Below are 27,457 nucleotides of genomic sequence, written 5' to 3' on the forward strand. Positions count from 1 at the left end.
GCGGGACCGGGTCCGGCGAGCCGGTTCTCGGACCGGTCGCGGGCCGGGGCGGGACGACCCGGTCCCCCTGCCAGTCCTAGGGGTATCATTGTATATCATAAATAGTCTTTATTTATCGAAAATATTCTGTCTACATTAAATTATAGGGATACCTTGTGCTCACACTTTAGTCACTATCTCTTTTCTTTTTATTGATCACTCATTTTTACTTGTTTAATTGCTTATAACTTAAATGATTATCTCTAGACTCTATTTATAGGTAGATATAGAGTTTATTTATTTTTTTACTTTGACATTAGTTGACATCTATGTTTTTCAACTTTGAATATACATAATTAAACAAGTAAACTTGTATAAAATTGAACAAGTAAACATACGATTCCTGAATGACAATTCACGCGAGATACATTCGAACTAATTAATATTATGCTAGAAGCAATGTGTTGCTAGATCAAGAAATCCAAAGATCTATCAAACTTCTTAATGTGATTAATTATCTTGCCCTTGTTTTTGTACCGTAGTCCGTGGCTATATGTCTGAATATGCAGTAAATGAATTGAGTTAATAAATGAAGAAGTCAATAACCTGTCTAAACTTAAACAAATTAGGTTGATTATATTCTTGGACTAATAAATGAAGAAGTCAATAACTTGAGTTAATAAATGAAGAAGTCAATAACTTGACGTTTCAACATTATATTCAGTAACTTGGACCATTGATCCAATTTACTCACTATGTCCCTATTTACTTGTCCACTTTTGAATTAGCACATCTATTAAGAAAATAATTAATGACATAATGAGTTACCATTTTACGCCTATTAATTATGAAGTGGATGAAAAGTTCTACATTTTTCAAGGTAATAAGTCATTTAATTGAGGGTATAATAGGTATAAAAAAATTGTCTTTTCTTGATTTGTCAAAATCGACAAGTAATTAGGGACAACTATAAAAGGAAAAGTGGACAAATAATAAGGAACAGAGGGAATATTGATTAATATAATCAAGTTATTGACTTTTTTCATTTATTAGCAATTTTATGGACCATTGGTCCGATTTATTGTTTACAAACTAATGTTTGTTTTAGAATTTTATCAATTACTTACTTCAACTTAAAGTAATAAAATGAGAAATTCATGCATATTTAATGCTTTTTTTTTCTAGGAAAAAAGAGACTAGCTTACATGTTAAAAATGAAAAAATGTCATAAAGATTTCAAGCGGGTAGCAAAACTATTTTTCTCTCTCTATTAAATTCATGAAATTAAATACATATAGGAACTTTCTGTTTGCAATTTTAATTTGTCTTTTAATTGCTCGTGTAAAATGAAAATTCTATTCAAACTAGCACTTGTGAAAAAACTTCATAGTATAAAGAGGTTAAGTATATGATTTAAAAATATAAAGGAGTATATTTATAAATGAATCATATTATAGATGTATTTAATGTAATTTACCCATTATAATGTTATCAATTAAATGATGGATTATGGTTTAAGACAATTCAAAAAGGTAACGGAAGTCTTATGTAGGAACTTGGGATAGAAAATTCAAGGAATGCAATTCAATATTTGGAATTCCTATTAATCCGATCGTGTGGTTTCGCACCGTGTAAGACTTGTTTACTGAGAAAGTTCTCCCGTAATGTTTTATCATATCTAACACTCGTACTTGAGACTTCTGAATAAACATGAAAGAATCTTATTCATCCCATCATACCCCTTGTTGATCGCATATATATTATACTCATCAACGGCGTACGACAGTTTGTGCTTTCTTCTTGGCTCTTGTTTTATCCAGTTGTGTACTAATTGCATCGGTCGAGAAAATAGAATATATAAAATAATATAAAAATTAACACACAAACTCATCCTATACATTTTATTCACCAGAGATTATTAAATAATAACCAAATACCATACTTGATATACTGAATTTTATAAAAAAAAAACTACCAAATATGATATTAACTATTCTAATTTTTAATTTAATATATGAATAACTATCTTCCTAACCAGCAACGACCCCAAGCAGTACAAAAAGTTTCTATGTTTTTTCAACATGTTACAACAAACAGCATCTCAAGTTTTTCAAGTGACTAATCTCGCAAAAAGTTACATTATCTTTTAAGTTAAATTAAATAACTAAATAAAATAGTAATAGTCAAATATAGAATTTAACATCATTAATAAGATTAGTTTAATAAAATACACATGACTAAGATAATTTTTTATGGGTATGGCAAATCAAATAATAATAGAGGAACAATAACATCTGTCCATCATAAAAGTGGTAGTGGCGAAAAACAATTAACTGACTTCAAAATCTTCAACTACCAACCTCTCAGGTAATTTTTCAGACAAAGCCAAACCTTATGTTTATATTAAAAATTTATTTAGTACGTATAAATAATCTATTCAAAACTTAATATGAAAATAAAATTATGACCCAAAACCCAAAATCCATAAATTAAAAATTTCGACTCCGCCACAGTGACTTCAAATTTCCATTAGCTGCTTTAAGGTGTGGTATGGCAAACTTTGGAAACCAAAATCCAAGAGACTATAGCCTTCTGATATGGGAACGGAGTTGCCCTATTCAAATATTGGATGTAAACTTGGTCAAAGATACATTAAAAATCTCACAAACTTCCAATTCTTGTCTACAGCCGCCATTGTTAACACTAGTCAAACAGAATAAAATAAGATTTTTATACAAATTTCAGAAATGTATTTGCTACTTTCCAGAATTAAAAATCACGGCATCATCTATGGAAGCTACTAGTTTCTTCCTACTTTTTCTGCTGGCTTTCTGCTCTTGTATACACAATATTTTTTCTACTACAACAGATTTAATCAGTACAAATCAATTCATCATAGATGGTGAAACTATTATTTCATCCGGTGGAACCTTTGAGCTGGGATTTTTCACCCCCAGCGGTTCCATAAATCGATATATTGGGATATGGTACAAGCAAATTCTTCCTCATGTCCAAACAGTTGTATGGGTTGCCAATAGAGAAAACCCGCTCAACAATACTTCTTCAGTTGTTTTGAAGGTTAGCAGGCCAGGAATACTTTCTCTTCTAAATGACAAGAATGAAACTATATGGTCCACTAACACCTCAAGATCAGTCCAAAATCCAGTTGCAGTGCTTTTAGATTCTGGTAATCTTGTTGTAAAAGAAGCAAATGATAACAGCCCAGAAGATTTCCTCTGGCAGAGCTTCCATTTTCCAACTGATACGCACTTGCCTGATATGAAGCTTGGCAAGAATTTTAAAACTGGCCATGAGATTTACCTTTCATCATGGAAGAACGATAATGATCCAGCTCCAGGAGAATTCACTCGTAACATTGATCCTACTGGATATCCACAAGCCCTAACCAAGAGTGGTACAAATGTAACGACTCGTATAGGACCATGGAATGGTTTACGATGGAATGGAGCACCCATACCACTACTAGAATGCTGCTTTTATCAATTTATTTTCAATGAGGAGGAGGTTTACTATAGCTTTTCACTCATTAACAGCTTGGACTTAACAAGACTAGTCCTGAGTAGCAATGGTTATTTACAACATTTGAAGTGGGTGGAATGGACAAAGAGATGGCATACTTACTACAATTTACCAGCGGATTATTGTGATACACATAGCCTATGTGGTGCCTATGGGAGATGTGGCGTAGATAGTTCCCCTGTTTGTGGATGTTTGGAGAAGTTTGTACCTAAATATCCACAACAATGGGAAAAGGGAGATTGGACAAAAGGGTGTGTTCGGAGGACACACTTAGATTGCAACAGGGAACATGTATTTATAAAATATCCTGGAATCAAGTTGCCAGATACTAAGCACTCTCAGTACGATAAAACCATGACACTCGAAGGGTGTAGACAAGTATGCTCCACGAACTGCTCCTGCACAGCTTATTCAAGTTTAGATATAAGTAATGGAGACAAAGGTTGCTTATTATGGTTTGGGGAATTGGTTGACATCAGAAAGCTATCGGAAGGTGGACAAGACATTTTCATCAAGATGGATTCTTCAGAGCAAGGTAAGAACTTTTTAAAGAAATTTCCCATGAACTGTTTCTTAACTTAGTTTGTTTTCAACACATGGAGATGGTATTATGCAAAGTTAGTGGCCTGTCTTGGTTTGCAGTGGCTGACTTAAAAAATTAATCGTAGAATCTGAGGCAGGTTCAAAAACAAAGAAGGCAAAGATACTCGCAGTGATTTTCTCATTGTTGATGGCAATGATTCTGCTAATCCTGATTTTGTTGTGGTACAAACGGAAAAATAAAAAACTGAAACTCAAAGAAGATTTTGAGCTTCCACTGTTCCAATTCTTGACAATAACAAGAGCAACAAATAACTTTTCGGTCAACAACAAGATTGGAGAGGGTGGATTTGGACCTGTTTACAAGGTATACAGTGCAAATTTGTTGAAACAGTAACTAGTTTATGCTCAAGATCAGAGTGATAGAGATAATTTTCATCCTGCAATATTCTCATCTTTGTAAGATCTATATTCTGCTATTATACATTTGCCATTTCCAGGGAGTGTTGGAAGATGGACAAGAAATTGCCGTGAAGAGACTGTCAAGGACTTCCATGCAAGGAATTGATGAATACAAGAACGAAGTTATCTATATTGCCAAGCTTCAGCATAGAAATCTTGTGAGACTTCTGGGTTGCTGCATCCAAGGGGAAGAAAAGATGTTGATCTATGAATACATGCCTAACAACAGTCTAGATTCCTACATTTTTGGTTTGGATTTCTAACCTATTACACAAGCTAAAATGAGTAATAATTTGATCTCTTAGTCATAATATGAAAAAATCTGCTCACAAGAAAGCTTCTTTTGCAGACCAAACAAAGAACAAATTACTTGACTGGCCAAAGATTTTCCACATCATCAACGGAATTGCTCGTGGCTTATTGTATCTCCATCAAGACTCTAGACTACGGATTATCCATAGAGACCTTAAAGCAAGCAATGTTTTGCTAGATATAGAGATGAATCCAAAGATATCAGACTTTGGCTTGGCCAGAAGTGTTACAGGAAATGAAGTGGGAGCAAAAACACGCCATGTGGTTGGGACATAGTAAGAATCTCTAATATCATACAATGTACTCTTATATGACATCTTGCTTCTTTAATTCTCATGGTGGTGTTTTATTGGCACAGTGGTTACATGTCCCCTGAATATGCAGTAGATGGGAAGTTCTCAGTAAAATCAGATGTGTTTAGCTTTGGCGTATTGGTGTTAGAGATTGTGAGTGGCAAGAAAAATAGAGGATTTGTTCATCAAGATCACAACCTTAACCTTCTCGGTCATGTAAGCACTGTTTAACCTGTATTACACAGAACTCATTTGTTTTTCTTTACAAAAATAGAATTTGTCATGATTCATAAGATCAAAACTCAAACAGGCATGGAAGCTTTACAAAGAGGATAGGTCGTTGGAACTAGCTGCTGAGCAGCTGGCTGACTCTTGCAACACTTCTCAAGTTTTGAGGTCAATCCATGTGGGTTTGTTATGCGTGCAACAACATCCGGATGATAGACCAAGCATGTTTTCTGTGGTTCATATGTTGGCTAATGATGGTCTACTTCCAAAAGCCAAAGAACCGGGATTTTTCACAGAACGAAATGTATATGATGAAGCAAAATCAGGATTGCAGACAAGAAGTTCAAAAAACGAATTCACTATCACATTGTTAGATCCACGGTAGGTAGGGGTGCCAAAATAACAATTTTGATTTGCGTGCACATGAATAAGAAAGATATACATTACAACTTTGGTTATTGTGAAATACAGTATTACTTAAATAAAATAAACATCAAGTTCTACTTATGTTAATGTATGGACCTTTTTATCTATTTGTATTTTTCTTTGAATATATACTTTAGATATGTCAACAACAAAGAAGGAAGCAGTAACGAAATGTACCCAACCTAACATGAGGCCAAATAGTGGTTTCATCAAATCTGCTAAAACGAAGCAATATATTTTGAACAATTCTATAAATGAATGCAGAATTAACTCAAAACCATTGCGCAGGTAATGTAGAAACACTCCACCAACAATTTTCCCCAAATATCAAAATTCAAAATCATCAAAGTAGCAGAATAGAACTATACCAGAATAAGGAGCCCTAGCGTTACGAGGAAGAGGCGACTGCCGGAGATGGAGACTGAATGGGAAGATTAGCCTCAAAGTAGAGTTTCTTGTAATTTGGGTCAACTGTCCAGAAATGGAGCGAAATAAAGAAAAAAGGGGAAATGCTAACAAGGAAAAGTGACCGTGTAAGACTTGTTTATGGGAAATTTGAGAGTTTTGAATAAAAATGAGTGAATCTTAATTCATCTCATTTGATCACATATATTATTAATAAATCCGCTCTTCAACGGCAACAACGGTGTGTGCTTTCTTCTTGGCTTGTTTTCTCCAATGGTGTATTAATTGCATCTGTTGAGAAATATAGAATATATAAAATAATATATACCTTGATGCATAACTTGTAAGTAATTATACACATTTTATTCACGTGAGATTGTAAAATAATAACCAAACGCCATATTTGATATGTTGATTTTTTTTTTTTTAAAAAAACGAGCTAACATAATATTAACTATTCTAATTTTTAATTAATACATGAACAACCACTCGTAAGTGATAACAGTACAAAAGTTGTTTCTATGTTTTTTAACATGTTGAAACAAATAGCATATCAAGTTTTTCAAGTGACTAATTTGTTAGTTACGAAAGGTTACGTAATTTTTTAAGTGATATAATAGCATAAACATATTATCTTATCCAGTGTTTTAAAAGGCAAGGGCGTGATGCATGACATTTTACTTAGCACAGGGCGAGGTGTAAACCCCGAGGTATAGAGCATAAGTCCCATATAATAGCACAAAATTATAAAAATACATCAAACTGAAAATATGATTAAGGAAACTCATAGAAAATAAAAGGGAAAATGCATAAGTACCCCCAGCCTATGCCCAAAATCCCTGAGACACACCTAACATTTACTAATGTCCTATTACCTCCCCGAACTTATTTTATATATAATTTTCTACCCTTTTTCGGCTTACGTGACACTATCTTATTTTATTTTTTTAAACTCCGTGTCAAGTCAAACTAAACCACTCTTTTTGAAACGGAGGGAGTAATATTTAAGAAACTTTTTTTAACTTAGTTTTTCAACACATGGAGACCACAATATGCAACATGCATGACTGGCCTATCTAGATTTGCAGTGCCTGATTAAGAAAAAATGATTGTAGAATCTGAGGCAGGTTCAAAAAGAAAGAAGGCAGTGAGTTTCTCATTGTTGATGGCAATGATTCTGCTAATCCTGATTTTGTTGTGGTACAAATGGAAAAAGAAGAATTAAACTGAAATTCAGAGAAGATTTTGAGCTGCCACTGTTCCCATTGTCGACAATAACAAGAGCCACAAATAACTTTTCGGTCAACAACAAGATTGGAGAGGGTGGATTTGGACCCGTATACAACAAGGTATTCACTGCAAATTTGTTGGAGTAGTAAACAGTTTATGCACAAGATTAGTGTATCAGAGATGATCTTCATTCTGTAATAATCTTGTCTTTGTAAAATTTATGCTCTCTTCATGTACTTTTGTCATTTCTAGGGGGTCCTGGAAGAGGGACAAGAAATGGCCGTGAAGAGACTCTCAAGGACTTCCATGCAAGGACTTGATGAATTCAAGAACGAAGTTATCTATATTTCCAAGCTTCAGCATAGAAATCTTGTGAGACTTCTAGGTTGCTGCATTCAAGGGGAAGAAAAACTGTTGATCTATGAATACATGCCTAACCAAGGGCGGCTCAACGTAATTTGAGGCCTAAAACAAAATTTAAGTGAGGCCTAAAATTTATATAAATATCAAATATAGTTGTTTATTTTTTTGAACTTTTTAAGTGCAAATTATTACTTGATATCATTTCTTAAAATGATTTTTTTTAATATCATTTTTAATTATTAATTTTAAGTAATATTTTATCAATTCAACATTGAAAAATATTCTTTTACTGAGGCAATCATTATATAAATTGTTAACATAATACTATAAGTAATAAGTTGACAAACTTTACATAAAGATAAAAATTAGAACCATAAAATATGATACAAGAAATTGATAACTTGGTATAACCCTACTTTAATATGTTTATGTAATACTTGAATATTTAAGAAGAAACAAACAAAAGAAAAATTGTAAGTCACTTTGTTGAATTTTTTCGACTATTAATTTATATTTTTGATAGTGTATTACTCTAACTTATCAAAAAAAATTAAAAAGAAAGTGCAAAAGAATTTTAAAAAGATAAATAATACAAGTGTTAGCGAAGAGAATGTAAACATACAAAATAATGTTTTCTTAATTTCTTCTATTTGATTGGCATTAAAAATAATAAAATAATATATATTTGTTTAATATTATACATTTTAAGCAAAAATAATTATTTTTTAATTAAAAAAAATTAACACATAATTGATGAAAATTTGAGGCCCCCAAAAATTGGGGGGCCTAAGCATGTGCCTTAAATTTATCAAGCAAGAGCCGGCCCTGTGCCTAACAAATGCTTGGATTTCTCACTACTACATAAGCTCAAAATAATATACAAAGCTTTGTTCTATTAGTCATAACATGTATATTTACACCTTCACAGAAAAAAACTAATTAATCGGAAAGCTTATTTGTAGATCAAACGAAGAGGAAATTACTTGATTGGCCAAAACGTTTCCACATCATAAACGGAATTGCTCGTGGTTTTATTGTATCTCCATCAAGATTCCCGTCTACGAATCATACATAGAGACCTTAAAGCAAGCAATGTGCTGCTAGATCAAGAAATGAATCCAAAGATATCAGACTTTGGCTTGGGTAGATGTGTTGCAGGTAATGAGATGGAAGTAAACGCAAGCCGTGTGGTCGGAACACAGTAAGAACCTCCATACCATATGTATAAAGTACTCTTTCATATTGCCTCTGATCACTTCTTAATTTAATCAACTCTCTTGCTCATGTTTTTGCACAGTGGCTACATGTCCCCAGAATATGCAGTGAATGGGATTTTCTCTGTAAAATCAGATGTATTTAGCTTTGGTGTGTTGTTGTTAGAGATTGTGAGTTGCAAGAGAAACAGAGGATTTGTCCATCAAGATCACAACCTTAACCTTCTTGGTCATGTAAGCACTCTATATATTGTCTGTATTACATCTTCTTTTCTTAACAACACAGAGAATTTGACACGCCCCATGATCTATACTCGAACAGGCATGGAAGCTTTACAAAGAAGATAAGTCCTTGGAACTAATTGATCATGAGCTGCAGCTAGCTGATTAATTCTTGCAATGTATCTCAAGTTTTGAGGTCAATCCAAGTAGGTTTATTATGCGTGCAACAATGCCGAGAAGATAGGCCAAACATGTCTTCTGTGGTTCTGATGTTGTCTAATGAAAGTCCACTTCAAGAAGCTAAAGAACCGGGTTTTTTCACAGAAAGAAAGGTACTTGATGCAGCAAAATCAGGATCACAGATAGGAAATTCGAAAAATGAAGTCAGTCACATTGTTAGATCCTCGGTAGTGTGTGAAACACAAAAGCTATTTTGACTTGCAGCCCTTTACCTGTCTCAAACACAATATTATAATTTACCCATTATAATATTAACAATTGAATGATGGATTATAATTTAAGACAATTCAAAAGTCTGTCTAAACGATGATATTAAAGAGGTAACGGAAGTCTAATGCAGGAACCTGGGATAGAAAATTCAAGGAATCAAATCACCATCACATTATTAGATAGTATTTTTTTTAGTTTCCAAACCTGATGTTTGATATTTTGGAATTCCGATTAATCCGAACTTGTGGTTCGTTTCCTGTTAGACGTGTTTACGGGGAAAGCTCTCCCTAATGTGGTGATTTTTGTCTTATCTAGGACTCGTACTTGAGATTTCTAAATAAAAATGAAAGAATCTTATTCATTCCGTCATAACCTCTGCTGATCACATATATTATTAGTTCCGCCTAAGGATACTCATTAATTGCATCTGTTGAGAATTATAGAATATATAAAATAATATATACGTTGATGCATAACTTGTAAGTAATACACATTTTATTCACGTGAGATTGTAAAATAATAACCAAACGCCATATTTGATATGTTGATTTTTTTTTAAAAAAAACTAGCTAACATAATATTAACTATTCCAATTTTTAATTTAATACATGAATAACTATTTTTCTAACTAACAACCACTCATAACCGAACAAAAATTGTTTCTATGTTTTTTAACATGTTGAAACAAATAGCATATTAAGTTTTTCAAGTGACTAATTTGTTAGTCACGAAAAGTTAGGTAATTTTTTAAGTGATATAGTAGCGTAAACATATCATCTTATTCAGTGTTTTAAAAGGTAAGAGCGTGAGACATGACATTTTACTTAGCGCAGGACAAGGTGTAAGCCCCGAGGCATAGAGCAAAAGTCCCATGAATTTTTCAATTTTTAATTTCTATTATAGAAATATAATATAATAGCACAAAATTATAAAAATACATCAAACAGGAAACATGATTAAGGAAACTCATAGAAAATAAAACTTCTAACATGAATTTACAAGTATAAATAATAATGATATAAACATTATAATGAGAAGCAAATCAACTTTAATATCTTAACTTTTAAATAATAAAAGAATCATTATTCCTAAAAATATATTGTTGTTATCCTATGCAATTTACCTCCCTAAAAAAACAATTAATAAAACTTATTAGTATTATAATAAAAACATCACTCCATCATGAATAACTATTAAATTATTTTTAAATAGCGAAATAATAAAATATGATAATTGAGAGATATATGACAAAAACATGACCAATAAAAGTAAAGCTATAAAACTTGGCTAGATACTTTTAAAAGAAATATTAAATAATAATCACCCTCACGATATTATGAAATAGTAAATATACAATACTACGACTTGTTATATATATATATAGTTTAAAAAACTATTAGGTATCATTCATTTATTAAAAAATTATGAGGATCAACAATTTTAACTAAACAATTTAACACATAATTTGTGTAAGATCTGTTAAGCAAGCCCTCGTATTGGACATTGAGCATGTTTAGGACGTACAAACGGACGCTTAAAGCGTAAGTCTCATAAAACTAAGCCCCACACATAAATCTCGGAGCATTTTGCTATAGCCCTGCTCCAAAGCGGGTCTCGACAGAGTCTTTTAAAACATTGAATTCTTATCTAAGCATAAAAGTTAAAATAATTGGTCAAACACACTAATAATTTGATATGTGCACCATAATAACATTCCTTGCTGAAAAGGCTCAAACTAATCCATTATCTTTGGGTTAAGACTTAAAGTTATCCTTTAGTTTTCATATAGAGCAGTGATAGTCACTCATATTTGTAATATTGGTGCACTTTTGGTCATCCTCCAAAATTTTGCCTATTATTTAACATTGCTTTTGTCCTTAATTTTATATATGGAATGTTCAATTGTTTTTTTATTATAAATTTAATAGAAATAATAACTCCATGTGAGAGAAGGTGAGAAGAAGAGAACCTTGTACTGTTCGGTAGAAATATTATTGTAGCTAAACTAAGAAAATCTTGACATATGGTGTTGCATGAAAAGAAAAAATTATACTATTGCACGTGAAAACGACGTGATGAACCTTTCGACTTTAACCGTAATAATATTTTTACCAAACAAAACAAGGTATTCCTCTTCTCACCTTCTTTCGCATAGAGTTATTATTTCTACTAAATATATAAAAAGATGACCGAATATTTCATACATAAATTGTGGAAAAAATTAATGTTGAAAAATAGGCAAAAGTTTTGGGGGAGGACCAAGAGTGCACCAATATTGTAAACATGAGGGATTACTACTGTTCCATGTAAAAATTCAAGAATAACTTTGAGTCTCAAACCAAAAATAAGGGACTATTTTGGGATTTTAATTGGTCACAAGATGGTTGGTTCACGTCCTAACAAGTTGCCGCAAAGAAAGACTTTCTGCAACTAACTTTGGACTAAAATATTTCCTAATTCCAGATGTTCCAAAGTCTTTGACAATATTAATTAAACGTAAAAAAAAGGGAGAAATCAAGTGCATTTTTAGCAATAACTGAACATTTTCTTTTGTGGAAAGTTTTTTTTATGATAGCACACCCTCCGTTTCATGTTTCAATTTACTTATCCCCATTCTAAAAAAAATTGTTTTAATTTACTTACTAATTTATGAAATCAAGATAATTTTATTATATATTTTTTCCTTTCTACTCTTAGTATTAAATAACAAAATAAAATAGCAGTAATTAAATATAAAGTTCGGAAGCATCATTAACAAGGTTAATTTAGTAATATACACCTTTAATTAAATTTTGATAAAGATGTATTTTTATATCAATAAGGACCGTGTAAGATGAAACGGAGCGTTGGAACCAAAATCCAAGATAATAGACTAGACAAATAGTATCATCAAGAAAAGTCAGGTGGTTATGGACTGAGCAAAGCCTTCTGATATGGGAACGGAGTTACTTTAGTCAAATAATGGAGGTAAACTTAGTCAAAGAGACATTAAGAACCTGACAAACTTCCAATTCTTGTCTAAAGCCGCCATTGTTAACTACTATTCAAATAGAATAAAATATGAAGTAGATACAAATTTCAGAAATGTATTTGCCATTCATTATCCAGAAAGTAAAAACCATGGCATCATCTATGGAAGCTAATTTCTTCATACTTTTTTCGTTGGTTTTCTGTTCTTCTATACACAATATTATTTCTACTACAACAACAGATTTAATCAGTACAAATCAATTCATCATAGATGGTGAAACTATTGTTTCATCCGGTGGAACCTTTGAGCTGGGATTCTTCAGTCCCAGCGATTCCTCAAATCGATATATTGGGATTTGGTACAAGCAAATACTTCCACATATCAAAACAGTTGTATGGGTAGCAAACAGAGAAAAACCACTCACGAATACATCTTCAGTACAACTGAAGGTCACCAAGCCTGGAATACTTGCTCTTTTCAACGACAAGAATGAAACTATATGGTTTACTAACACTTCAAGATCAGTCCAAAATCCAGTTGCAGTGCTTTTAGATTCTGGTAATCTTGTTGTAAAAGATGCAAATGATAACAATCCAGAAGATTTCCTCTGGCAGAGCTTCAATTTTCCGACTGATACACACTTGCCTGATATGAAGCTTGGCAAGAATTTTAAAACTGGCCATGAGGTTTACCTTTCAGCATGGAAGAGTGATAATGATCCAGCTCCAGGAGAATTCACTCGTAATATTGATCCTACTGGATATCCACAGGTTCTCACCAAAAGTGGCACAGATGTATTAAACCGTATAGGACCATGGAATGGTTTACGATGGAGTGGGGCACCCATACCACTACTAACACAAAGCAGACTTTATACATTTCAATTTATTTTCAATGAGGAGGAGGTTTACTATATTTTTTCTCTCACTAATTACAGCTCGGTTTTATCAAGAATAGTCATCACTAGCAATGGTGATATAGAACGCTTCATGTGGGTGGAGCAGACAAAGAGATGGCATAGCCACTACAAGTTACCTGCGGATAATTGTGATACATATAGCTTGTGTGGTGAGCATGGGAGCTGTGACTTAGGTACTCAACCTATTTGTGGATGTTTGGAGAAGTTTGTACCTAAAAATCTACAATAATGGGAAAAGGGAGATTGGACAACAGGGTGTGTTCGGAGGACACCCTTAGATTGCAAAAGGGTACATGTATTTATAAGATATCCTGGAATCAAGTTGCCAGATACTAAGCACTCTCAGCACTATAAAACCATGACACTCGAAGGGTGTAAGCAAGTATGCTCCACGAACTGCAACTGCACAGCTTATTCAAGTCTAGATATAAGTAACGGAGACAAAGGTTGCTTATTATGGTTTGGGGAATTGGTTGACATCAGAAAGCTGTCAGAAAGAGGACAAGACATTTTCATCAAGATGGATTCTTCAGAGGAAGGTAACCTTCTTATTTTTTTTCAATTGAGGAAGGTAAGAACTTGTTTAAGAAATTTCCCATGTGTTTCTTAACTCTCTTTTTTCAACAAATAGAGATGATATAATGCAAAGTTAGTGACCTGTCTTGATTTGCGGTGGTTGACTTAAAAAATTAATTGTAGAATCTGAGGCAGGTTCGAAAAGAAAGAAGGCAATGATACTTGCACTGAGTTTCTCATTGTTGATGGCAACGATTCTGCTAATCCTGATTTTGTTGTGGTACAAGCGCAAAAAGAAGAAACTGAAACTCAGAGAAGATTTTGAACTGCCACTGTTCCCATTGTCTACAATAACAAGAGCCACAAATAACTTTTCGCTCAACAACAAGATTGGAGAGGGTGGATTTGGACCTGTTTACAAGGTATACAGTGTAAATTTGTTGGAACGGTAACTAGTTTATGCTAGAAATGATTTTATTCTGCAATATTCTAGTCTTTGTAAAATCTATGTTCTGCTATTATACATTTGCCATTTCTAGGGAGTACTGGAAGAGGGACAAGAAATTGCCGTGAAGAGACTGTCGAGGACTTCCATGCAAGGAATTGACGAATACAAGAACGAAGTTATCTATATTGCCAAGCTTCAGCATAGAAATCTTGTGAGACTTCTGGGTTGCTGCATCCAAGGAGAAGAAAAGATGTTGATCTATGAATACATGCCTACCAACAGCCTAGATTCATACATATTTGGTTTGGATTTCTAACCTATTGTACAAGCTAAAATGAGTAATAATTTGATCTAGTAGTCATAACATGAAAAAATATGCTCACAAGAAAGCTTATTTTGCAGACCAAACAAAGAACAAATTACTTGATTGGCCAAAGCGTTTCAACATCATCAATGGAATTGCTCGTGGCTTATTGTATCTCCATCAAGATTCACGACTACGGATTATTCATAGAGACCTTAAAGCAAGCAATGTTTTGCTAGATACAGAAATGAATCCAAAGATATCAGACTTTGGCATGGCCAGAAGTGTTACAGGAAATGAGATGGGAGCAAAAACACGCAATGTGGTTGGGACACAGTAAGAATCTCTAATATCATGCAATGTACTCTCATATGATATCTTTGCTTCTTTAATTCTTATGGTGTTGTTTTATTGGCACAGCGGTTACATGTCCCCTGAATATGCAGTAGATGGGATGTTTTCGGTAAAATCAGATGTGTTTAGCTTTGGGGTATTGGTGTTAGAGATTGTGAGTGGCAAGAAAAATAGAGGATTTATGCATCAAGATCACAACCTTAACCTTCTCGGTCATGTAAGCACTGTTTAACCTGTATTACACACACAACTCATTTTTTTCTTTACAAAAATAGAATTTGTCATGATCCATATGATCTAAACTCATACAGGCATGGAAGCTTTACAAAGATGATAGGTCCTTGGAACTAGCTGATGAGCAGTTAGCTGATTCTTGCAATATTTCTCAAGTTTTAAGGTCAATTCAAGTGGGTTTATTATGCGTGCAACAACATCCAGATGATAGACCAAGCATGTCTTCTGTGGTTCATATGTTGGCTAATGAGAGTCAACTGCCAAAAGCAAAAGAACCGGGATTTTTCACAGAACGAAACATATTCGATGAAGGAAAATCCGGATCGCAGACAAGAAGTTCAAAAAATGAATTCACAATCACAATGTTAGATCCTCGGTAGGTGTGACAAAATAACTATTTAAACTTGTGTGTACATGAATAGGAAAGATATGTAAGAACTTAAAATAAACATCAGGTTGAATTTTTCTACTTGATTATATTATCTACTTATGCATTGGATCTTTTTATCTATTTCTGTTGTTCTTCGAATACATACTTTAGGTATGTTCGTGTATTGGAGATAATAGTGTAATGCAGATTTAGAGGCATAATTATGTATATTCAATTAGTTAGTTAATTTGTTGATTAGTTAGTTAATTTGTTGATCAGTTAGTTAGCAATGCAAGTAGTTAGTTACACAAGTTAGTTAGGTGTCAGGCAGTAGATTCCACATGTATATATAGTGGCATACTTCATCTTTTGTAATACACTTTATGAAATACAATCAGAAATTCCCCAAATTTGATTCTCTCTACTCGAGTTTGAACATTGTGTTTCTTATATAACAACAAAGACGAAGAAACTGATTTCGATAACCAAATGGTCCCCATTCATATTCACTAAATCTGCTATAAGGAAGCAATATATTTTGAACAATTCTATAAGTGAATAGAAAATTAACTCAAATGATTGCCCAGGTAATATTAATATAGAATGACTACAACACCAACTTTCCCCAAATATCAAAATCATCAAAGTAACAGCAAAGAACCAATACCAAAGTAGAGTTTCTTGTAAAGGGAGAGGCGATTGCCGGAGATGGAGTCTGGAAAGAGATAATTCCGGAAGATTAGCCTGAAAAATCTACTTTGAGAAATGGGATCTAAGAACGAGCAATTTTGTTGTAAACATCCAAAGGGAAAATATGGAATACTCACATATTTACTATGCAATTTTTTTTGTGTGGGTAATTATTGCTATTTTTATACTCTTTTTTTTTTAGTGTTTAGTGTAACTTTCTATATTGCTCTATTTGGATTTAATGAAATTTTCTTGGTATTTATGGTTAAAAAAAAGAAGCTTCCCACCATTTCCCTCGAATCTAAGGAAAATAAGGTGTTAAATATTTGACTGAAACATCACTTACAAATTGAAGGACGTCCACTTGTCCATTTCATGTAGATTATGTTGACGTGAGCTATAAAATATAATAGTTTTGAAATAAAATGTGAAATTATTTTATTTTTTATTTGATTGAAGGTATTAGATAATTAAATTATTTATTTTATCATTTAAATTATAAATAAGTTATTTCATATACATACGTATAATAATTTATCTCAAAATAATTTATTCCAAAATAATTAATCATAAAATAATTTATTCCTGCCCAACAACCCCACTAATAATACTAGTTTTTCCTAACTTGCACGGCAATTTCCTCTCTTGATTCTTTGAGAGGTGGACCCAATGATTTAAAAGTGTTGGGAACATCATTATTTTTAATATAAATAATATAAACATGTCAACTACTTGCTATAAATTTTGAGGTGAATTCTCTGAAAACTGAAGAAAAAAACAACCAAACGAACTGGACTATAATTAATAAAATGTTTTAAAAAATTAAAATTTGATACATGCTAAAGTCGAAAATCAAACCCAAGTAAGATCATTAAATGTCCATTTATGCACGTCAAATCAAGAGAATTTTATTAATATTTCTCCATATTATCCTTAGTACTTTTAGATAATATACAAAGTAAAAGTTGTTAGATTAAAAGTTTTAATATACCATTAATAAAGTTAATTTTGATATTATGTATTGGAGTTTTGCTTAATTCGATCTTACAGTTTTGTATCGTGTAAAATCAATTTAAGGGAAAAGCTCTTTCTAACAGGATTTTTGTCATATTTAAGACTCAATCAGAAATTTCGAATTAAAAATAAGAGAATTTTATCATCAATCCCATCATAATCCTTATTAATCATATATATAATTAGATCCATGCAAGGATAATCTTCAACGAAAACAAACAATGTATGCTTTCTTCTTAGCTTATATTCTGCAATGGTGTATTAATTGCATTGGTTGAGATTTTTAGGAGTCCGGATCCTAAAGGGCAAAAAAAAATTGACAAAAATTTCGAAAGGGCACATCAAATTTTTTTCTAATCAAAAGGGCAAAATTGTTATTGACGTAGCGATTTTGTTTGACGCCGTTAACAAATCAAAATCGCTGTCCTATCAGCGATTTTGTCCAACTTTTTTTTTTCTGAAAATCGCTGCCCGTGCAGCGTTTTTGCGATTTTAAAAAAAAAAAAATTAAAATCGCTGCTGTGGCAGTGTTTTTATAAAAACAAATTTATTTTATTTTTTTGAAAATCGCTGCCTTGGCAGCGATTTTCATTTATTTATTTTTAAATAACTGCTGTTGCAGCATTATTATAAATTTTGTGGAATGTTTTTATTTTTTTTAGAAATCGTTACCATGGCAGCGATTTTGGTGGAATTTTTTTTTTTTTTTTTGAAATTTCTGTCAACTAGTCTATCTAATTGTAAAAGAAAAAAAATAATTTAAAAATCGTTGCCTTGACAGCAATTTTGGTGGAATTTTTTTTTTTTTTTGAAATTTCTGTCAACTAGTCAACATCATGTCGACTAGTTGACCAAAAAAAATAAAAATTCCACCAAAGATTTAAAAAAAAAATTAACGAAAATCGCTGCCTTCCAAAAAATAAAATAAATTTATTTTTATAAAAACGCTGCCACAGCAGCGATTTTAATTTTTTTAAAAAAAATTCGCAAAAACACTGCACGGGCAGCGATTTTCTGAAAAATATAATTAAAAAATTGTACAAAATCGCTGATAGGGCAGCGATTTTGATCTGTTAACGGCGTCAAATAAAATCGCTACGTCCCCTTTTGGTTAGAAAAAAATTTGATGTGCCTTTTGAAATATTTGTCAATTTTTTTACCCTTTAGGCTCTGAACTCAAGATTTTTAGCAATAACTGAAGATTTTCTTTTGTGGAATTTTTTTTTTTTTTTAATCTCAGTATCAAATATCAGAGTGACAACTAACAATAATGGTTAGTATCAATCAGTTATCACATTCCTGATTCATCCTATTTCACGTTAAAAGAGTTACTACTCCCTCCGTACCTTTTTAGTTGACTCAACTCATAACCTAAAAATCCTGACTCCACCGCTACCGTCCATTAGATGCTTTAAGTTGTGGTATGGCAAACTTTGGAACCAAAATCCAAGGCAAGACTAGTCAAATAATATCATCCAGAAAAGCGAGGTGGTGATGGACTGACCATAGCTTTCTGATATGGTAACGGAATTCCTATACTCAAATATTGAAATGTAAACTTTGTCAAAAAGTATTATAAACTTCAAATGACTGTCTATAGCCGTCATTGTTAACGACTATTCAACTAGAAATTAACATGGTGCCGTGTCCAAAAAGGATATGAAGTAAATACAAATTTCAGAATTTTATATGCCACTTTCCAGAAATTAAACCACAGCATAATCTATGGAAGCTAGTTTGTTCCTACTTTTTCTGTTGACTTTCTGCTCTTCTATACACAGTAGTTTGTCTACAACAACAACCGACTTAATCACTACAAATCAATTCATCATAGATGGTGAAACTATTGTTTCATCCAGTGGAACCTTTGAGCTGGGATTCTTCAACCCCAGCGGTTCCTCAAATCGATATATTGGGATATGGTACAAGCAAATTCTTCCTTATATGCAAACAGTAGTATGGGTTGCAAACAGAGAGAAACCTCTTACCAATACATCTTCAGTCATTTTGAAGGTCACCGAACCGGGAATACTTGCACTTCTCAATGACAAGAATAAAATTATATGGTCTACTAACACCTCAAGATCAGTCCACAATCCAGTTGCAGTGCTTTTAGATTCTGGTAATCTTGTTGTAAAAGATGCAAATGATGACAACCCAGAAAATTTCCTCTGGCAGAGCTTCAATTTTCCAACTGATACACACTTGCCTGGTATGAAGATTGGCAAAAGTTTTAAAACTGGACATGAGTTTTACCTTTCATCATGGAAGAACGATAATGATCCAGCTCCAGGAGAATTCACTCGTAGCATTGATCCTACAGGATATCCACAGATTCTCACCAAAAGTGGGACAAATGTATTATATCGTGTAGGACCATGGAATGGTTTAAAATGGAGTGGGGCACCCATACCACTACTACAACAAAGCAGACTTTATAGATTTCAATTTGCTTTCAATGAGGAGGGGATTTACTATATCTTTTCTCTCATTAATCACAGCTCGATTTTATCAAGAATGGTCATGACTAGCAACGGTGATATACAACGCTTCGTGTGGGTGGATCAGACAAAGAGATGGCATATTCACTACAGGTTACCTGCGGATAATTGTGATACATATAGCTTGTGTGGTGTGTATGGAAGGTGTGACATAGATAATGAACCTATTTGTGGATGTTTGGATAAGTTTGTACCTAAATATCCACAACAATGGGCAAAGGGAGATTGGACAACAGGGTGTGTTCGGAGGACACCCTTAGATTGCAAAAGGGAACATGTATTTATAAGATATCCTGGAATCAAGTTGCCAGATACTAAGCACTCTCAGAACAATAAAACCATGACACTCGAAGGGTGTAGGCAAGTATGCTCCACGGACTGCTCCTGCACAGCTTATTCAAGTCTAAATATAAGTAATGGAAACAAAGGTTGCTTATTATGGTTTGAGGAATTGGTTGACATCAGAAAGATGTCGGACACAGGACAAGACATTTTCATCAAGATGGATTCTTCAGAGCAAGGTAAGAACTTGTTTAAGAAATTTCTCATGAACTGTTTCTCAGCTTAGTTTTTCAACACATTAAGAGTGTATTATTCAAAGTAAGAAGGGTGTCTTGATTTGCAGTGACTGACTTAAAAAATGTAGAATCTGAGGCAGGTTCAAACAGAAAGAAGGCAAAAATACTCGCAGTGAGTTTCTCATTGTTGGTGGCAACGATTCTGCTAATCCTGATTTTGTTGTGGTACAAACGGAAAAAGAAGAAACTGAAACTCAGAGAAGATTTTGAGCTTCCACTGTTCCCATGGTCGACAATAACAAGAGCCACAAATAACTTTTCGCTCAACAACAAAATTGGAGAGGGTGGATTTGGACCAGTTTACAAGGTATACAATGCAAATTTGTTGAAACAGTAACTAGTTTATGGCTTTATGCTCAAGATCAGAGTACTAGAGATGATTTTCATTCTGCAATATTCTCGTCTTTGTAAAATCTATGTTCAGCTATTATACATTTGCCATTTCTAGGGAGTGCTGGAGGAAGGACAAGAAATTGCCGTGAAGAGACAGTCAAGGACTTCCATGCAAGGACTTGATGAATACACAAATGAAGTTATTTATATTGCCAAACTTCAGCATCGAAATCTTGTGAGACTTCTGGGTTGCTGCATCCAAGGGGAAGAAAAGATGTTGATCTATGAATACATGCCTAACAACAGCCTAGATTCGTACATATTTGGTTTGGATTTCTAACCTATTACAGAAGCTAAAATGAGTAATAATTAGATCTATTAGTCATAACATGAAAAAATCTGCTCACAAGAAAGCTTATTTTGCAGACCAAACAAAGAATAAATTGCTTGATTGGCCAAAGCGTTTCCACATCATCAACGGAATTGCTCGTGGTTTATTGTATCTCCATCAAGATTCTAGACTACGGATTATCCATAGAGACCTTAAAGCAAGCAATGTTTTGCTAGACATAGAAATGAATCCAAAGATATCAGACTTTGGCATGGCTCGAAGTGTTACAGGAAATGAGATGGGTGCAAAAACACGCAAAGTTGTTGGGACACAGTACGAATCTCTAATATTTTACAGTGTACTCTCATATGACATCTTGGTTCTTTAATTCTCATGGTGTTGTTTTATTGGCACAGTGGTTACATGTCCCCTGAATATGCAGTAGATGGGATCTTCTCGGTAAAATCAGATGTGTTTAGCTTTGGCGTATTGGTGTTAGAGATTGTGAGTGGCAAGAAAAATAGAGGATTTTCCCATCAAGACCACAACCTTAACCTTCTCGGTCACGTAAGCATTGTTTAACCTGTATTACATGCACAATTCATTTTTTCCTTTAGAAAAATAGAATTTGTCATGACTCATAAGATCTAAACTCAAATAGGCATGGAAGCTTTACAAAGAGGATAGGTCGTTGGAACTAGCTGATGAGCAGCTAGCTTACTCTTACAACATTTCTCAAGTTTTAAGGTCAATTCAAGTGGGATTATTATGCGTGCAACAACATCCGAATGATAGACCAAGCATGTTTACTGTGGTTCAGATGTTGGCTAATGAGAGTCTACTGCCAAAAGCAAAAGAACCAGGATTTTTCACAGAACGAAATGTATATGACGAAGGAAAATCAGGATCGCAGACAAGAAGTTCAAAAAATGAAGTCACAATCACATTATTAGATCCTCGGTAGGTGTGACAAAATAACAATTTAAATTTGTGTTCACATGAATAGGAAAGAGATATTATGGCTATTGTGAAATAAAGTAGTAATACTTAAAATAAACATCAAGTTGAATTTTTCTACTTGAAGATATTATCTACTTATGGATTGGATCTTTTCATCTATTTGCATTGTTCTTTGAATATATTATACTTTAGATATGTCACTTGTATAACAACAACAAAGAAGAAGAAAGTGATTTCAATAAGCAAATGCTGCCCATTCAAAACCCTGTTAACATGAGTCCAAATTGTCGTTTCATATTCACTAAATCTGCCAAAACGAAGCAATATATTTTGAAAAATTCAAGACACAGACAAGTCCTTAAAGGTTAATACCACTCTAATCAGAGATAGAAATATGTGAATGATACCTCTACTGCTCTTCTTAAATAAAGTTGAATGCAAAATTAACTCAAATGATTGCGCAGGTAATGTAGAATCACTCTATCAACAATTTTCCCCAAATATCAAAATCTGAAAGTAGCAGCAAAGAACAACATACCAAAATTTGCAACTCTAGAGTAAAAATGGGAGTTAATAACTTTGATGGTCGCTCAACTATCAATTCTTTTAATAGAAAATCACTCAACTTTCATTTTTAACTCAAAAGTCATTTAACTATGATTTCTTTGCATAGAAAATCACTCAACTTATTTTATTATCTTTTTTCACTAAAATTTGCTGACATAGAATTTTTATTTTTAACCAAAATTTTAAAAATCAAATACATATCCATTTAAACCATTTAATGACCCGCCTCATTTAACCCGACCCGCTAAAAATATGATATTAAACTTTTTATTTTATCATTAGTTCCCCAAATCATTCTCTCTTGACTCCTTTTTCTCCTAGTGTTCTTCTTCTCTTTTGTTTTTTCTTTTTTTTTTTTAAAAAAAAACTCTAAAAACAAATACAAGCCCTCAAAGGTGCCTGTTGGCCTTTGGAATTAAAATAAAAATAAGAATACAAGCCCTCAAAGGCTAAACAAACTTTTATCTATGATAAACTCAAAAGCAAGACAAAATTATAAGAGTTGCTCTTTTTTGCGTTTTTTTTATTTATTTTGTTTTGCATTCTGATTTCTTGCCTAATTAATCTTGGCTTCTTTAGCTGTCAAGAAGTTTAATATTTAATAGCTCCAACTTTCTTTTATATATGTTAATGGAATGAAACCTTTTGTTTGTGTATCTCCAACTTTTTCTTTAGCTGTCTGTATATTTAACAAGCCACTTTGAGTTCTTGTATTTGTTTTTAGAGTTTAAAAAAAGTATAAAAAAAAGAAAAAGAAGAAGAACACTAGGAGAAAATTGAGACAAGAGAGAATGTTTCGGGGAACTAATGATAAAATAAAAAGTTCAATATCATATTTTTAGCGGGTCAGATTAAATGGGGCGGATCATTAAATGGTTTAAATGGATATGTATTTGGGTTTTAAAATTTTGATTAAAAATAAAAATTTCATGTTAGCAAATTTTAGTGAAAATAATAATAAAATAGGATGAGTGACTTTCTATGCAAAGAAGTCGTAATTGAGTGACTTTTGAGTTGAAAATGAAAGTTGAGTGATTTTCTGTGAAAAAAGTTAATAGTTGAGTAACCATCAAAGTTATTAACTCTAAAAATGGAGAAGTTGACTAGGAAGAGAAAATTCCGAAAGATTAGTTTTGATGATTTTTTTTTTTTTGGTTTCCACTACTTACTGTCTGCTACCCAAGATAGAAGGGACTATCGAGATTTCTCCTTAAGCACGAAGAAGTAGTTGCTAATTCACCACATATTTTTGAAGTTATACTTGGATATAAGGGACCCTTTTTTTTTAATTCTCTCTATTGAATAACTTTATTCACTCTAACAATTGGACTTTAGATTTGTGATAGAAGTCGAATACGATTAAGTAACTAGGGGAAAAATATACAAACTTTAGAGCGTCAAGTTATACACAAATCGGAGTGACTTTACTACTTGAAGAAAGAAAGCTGCTTCGGCAGGGTCGAAGAAGACGTGTAAGATACCGAGGGGCCGAAGCTTCTTTATAGTAAGGCGTCTGGAAACCTAATTTTTGACTTTTTTATCGTGTCTTATGGGCATGTTCACAGAGTAAAAGGCTCTTCATGGCGCGAATAGGCCGATAGTCTTGAAGCGAGAATTCTTAACTGTTCATGTCGGCAGCTCTTCCTACCTCTAACTGTTCTCCTAACTGGGAATTCATCTTCAGAGCTAAGTCCCAAGAAGGCATGTTGAAATGTACGGACGTAAGTTAACGTCTCGTCCTACAAATGATAGCAAGGCCGCCCATGGGATGCACAAAAAAATTATTTTTACTACTTATTCGTAACGGAGCTTTAAATTGAGAGAATAATTTTATTTTACTCTTTAGATTTTTAGTGGAGTTTCAATTTGAGAGTAATTAAGATATGGTAAGAAGCTAAGTGATAATTTTGACTTTTTTATTTGTATCGGAGAATTTTCATATACCACACCAAAAAGAATTTTTGTTTCATTTAATTCTAATATATTGTCAATCATTTATGTTTTAGAATATAAGCCATAACGATGTAATTTTGTCTAAACTCATGTGGCATTGTACCGACAAAATGATGAATGGGTGATGATGTAAAAGAATGATTTTTCAATGAATTGTATATTTTTTTATCAGCTAACACATAATTTAAATAAGTCATTTTGTGAAAAAAAAATTTGATTATTCCTATAGAAAAGAAGAAGAAGATATTGGTGATAAAAAGTAGATTATTTATTTTATCATGTTATTTTTCTCCTATCCGCTCATCGCGAGGAAACGAGATTATTGTTTGATGCTCATTTAATAAAATAAAATGTTGTCAAAGTTTGTAACCTTAATGCTTAAATAGTCGTCACTGGTCCCTATAGTTAAACTATAGTAAGTATTAAATTACTTGGGAGGAAAAAAGAAATGAAAAAATACAGAAAAACACATCAAATGGCTATCAACTTCTTTATTTAGAGCAAACGTTCGTATAATTATTTCCCAACGGCTGAGGCCCTTTATGGATAAATTAATTGGGCCCTGCCAGACAAGTTTCCTAAAAAATCGACAAGCCTCGGATAATGCCATCATCATCCAAGAAATCATTTCCCACTTCGGAAAAATGAAAGGGAAGAAGGCAAACCTAATTCTAAAAACAGACCTCGAGAAAGCTTTTGACAAAATAGAATGGTCCTTAATCAGAGAAACTCTTATCTATTTTCACTTCCCTCGTAACATTATAAACCTTATCCGTGTGTTACGACAAGTAAAATATCGATCCTAGTCAATGGAAATAAAACAGAATTCTTTGAACCATCAAGGGGGATAAGACAAGGGGATCCACTATCACCATACCTCTTTATCCTCTGTATGGAAATCCTATCTAGGAAAATAGATCAGGAGGTCCAACTGAAAAACTGATCTCCAATAAAAATATCCCACAAAGGGCCCTTGATATCACACTTATTTTTTGCAGACGACCTAGTACTGATGAGTAGAGCTAATAAAGCCAACTGTAAGTGTATTCTGAAAATAATGAAAGACTTCTGCGAATCCTCTGGACAAGTAGTAAACACGAGCAAATCAAAACTAATATTCTCCAAAAATTGTCCTGACAATACAAGCAACATGATATCCAAGAAGCTGAACATAAAAAAAGGCAATCATTTTGGAAAATACTTAGGCTTCCCAATTATGCACAAAAGAAGCTCAAACAACGACTTCCAATTCATTATTGACAACCTCCAATCGAAACTAGCAGGATGGAAGACAAAATTTCTTAATCTAGCAGGATGCACTACCTTAGCAAAAGTCTGTCTAAATAATATTCCCACTCATATCATGCAAATGATAAAATTACCAAGAACTATCACACAAAAAATTGATCAAATACAACATAATTTCATCTGGGGATCCACTAGTGAGAAAAGGAAATTACATATGGTTAAATGGAAAGTAGTAACCTCCAAAAAAAATGAAGGAGGATTGGGCATCCAAAGATCAGAAACAAAAAATTTAGCCCTCCTATCTAAATTAGCTTGGAGAGCTTTTCAACAACCAAATTTGCCATGGGCCTCAATTTTACTAAGGAAGTATTCCAGCAATATGAAATTAGATAAGGATACCAAAGCCAACAGTACACATAGCAAACTCTGGAAAGATATGCTAACAGGCTGGAATATATGCAGAAAAGGCATGGGATGGGTTCTGGGAGATGGAAAGTCGACATCCTTCTGGTACGATGTTTGGCTACCAAATGGGAAAACAATTAGGGAACAAATACAGGGCCCCCTTAGAAAAAAAGAAAATAACATTAGAGTGGGAGAAGTAATTCTAAAGAACAACATTCTGAACTTAAACGTAATAACCTTTGAGCTCTCGAAAGATATCCTCCTACAAATAAATTATACATACATATCCCATAACAGAAAAGATAAGGCTATGTGGAGGCCAAGCCCTCGAGGAACACTATCAATGACCTCCGTATATAAAATGCTAGCAGAACAAGATAAGACCATTACTTCTGATAGCTTCAGTTGGATATGGCCCCTTTACTGCCCAAACAAAATAAAATACTTCATTTGGCTATGCCAACATAAAAGATTACCTACTCGAAAGTATTTACATTCTATAGGAATAAAGATTGACCCACTATGCCACATATGTAACAAAATGGAGACAATAGAACATATTTTTGTAGAATGCTATACCGTAAGAAAAATGTGGAAAAGTTTCAAAGTGCTACAATCCATAAATTAGGTTGGAAATACCCAAGGGAGTGATTGGCTAAACATCATTAAAAACCTCCAAGTACTTTTAAACACAAAATACATTAGCTAGAAAGAGGGATTCCCCTTCTTCCTATGGAACATAGGGCTCAAGAGGAATGAAAAGTACCACCAGAACACTAAAACTAACATCTGCACGAAAAAAATTCTTAACCAAGCCATCGAGTTCTACACCCTTACGGGAAACACTTGCCTAAAGGAAAAAACGATCAAAACTTTGATCAGATGGATTCCTCCTATACAAGGCTACTAGTTGAATACTGATGGATCCTCAAAAGGAAACCCAGGCAAAAGCGGAATAGGTGGAGTCATAAGAGACACCAAAGGAGAATGGATAGTAGGCTTCGTAGGAAATCTCCATCTGGCAAATAACATTAGAGCAGAATTAACAGCACTTATACAGGGGCTCAAATTGGCATTAATCAGAGGTCTAATGCCAT

General features: G+C 33.2%; 2 protein-coding genes, 1 long non-coding RNA gene and 1 pseudogene across 5 annotated transcripts in view; 3 read left to right on the plus strand and 1 right to left on the minus strand.

The window, feature by feature from the left end:
• The window catches only part of LOC102604991 (G-type lectin S-receptor-like serine/threonine-protein kinase At4g27290), a 23,152-nt gene extending 13,533 nt beyond the window's left edge, over positions 1-9,619 (plus strand). The window contains exons 1-7 of one of the 3 annotated variants that reach the window (XM_006356760.2): positions 2,652-4,054; positions 4,188-4,426; positions 4,560-4,770; positions 4,871-5,108; positions 5,192-5,342; positions 5,437-5,735; positions 6,069-6,409. In XM_006356760.2, coding sequence (XP_006356822.1) covers positions 2,770-4,054; positions 4,188-4,426; positions 4,560-4,770; positions 4,871-5,108; positions 5,192-5,342; positions 5,437-5,735; positions 6,069-6,072 — 2,427 coding nt within the window. In that variant the 5' untranslated portion in view covers positions 2,652-2,769 and the 3' untranslated portion in view covers positions 6,073-6,409. The other 2 variants (XM_006356761.2, XM_015313114.1) reach the window with 2 other exon arrangements.
• Positions 9,620-12,525: 2,906 nt separating this feature from the next.
• LOC102591824 (G-type lectin S-receptor-like serine/threonine-protein kinase At4g27290) lies at positions 12,526-15,921 on the plus strand (annotated as a pseudogene).
• On the minus strand, positions 14,106-16,726 carry LOC107062457 (uncharacterized). Its single transcript, XR_001474624.1, has 2 exons — positions 16,448-16,726; positions 14,106-15,667 (listed from the first exon to the last, which is right to left on the minus strand). It is a non-coding gene; the product is annotated as an uncharacterized lncRNA (long non-coding RNA).
• A 2,306-nt stretch (positions 16,727-19,032) lies between these two features.
• LOC107057731 (G-type lectin S-receptor-like serine/threonine-protein kinase At4g27290) lies at positions 19,033-22,346 on the plus strand. Its single transcript, XM_015313116.1, has 6 exons — positions 19,033-20,506; positions 20,611-20,870; positions 21,012-21,222; positions 21,323-21,560; positions 21,644-21,794; positions 21,889-22,346. Exons 1-6 carry the CDS (start codon positions 19,210-19,212, stop codon positions 22,189-22,191), a joined length of 2,460 nt encoding a protein of 819 aa, XP_015168602.1. The 5' UTR covers positions 19,033-19,209; the 3' UTR covers positions 22,192-22,346.
• The last annotated feature ends 5,111 nt before the right edge of the window (positions 22,347-27,457 follow it).

Source organism: Solanum tuberosum, unplaced genomic scaffold, assembly GCF_000226075.1.
Source record: "Solanum tuberosum cultivar DM 1-3 516 R44 unplaced genomic scaffold, SolTub_3.0 scf00226, whole genome shotgun sequence".
NCBI lineage: Eukaryota > Viridiplantae > Streptophyta > Magnoliopsida > Solanales > Solanaceae > Solanum > Solanum tuberosum.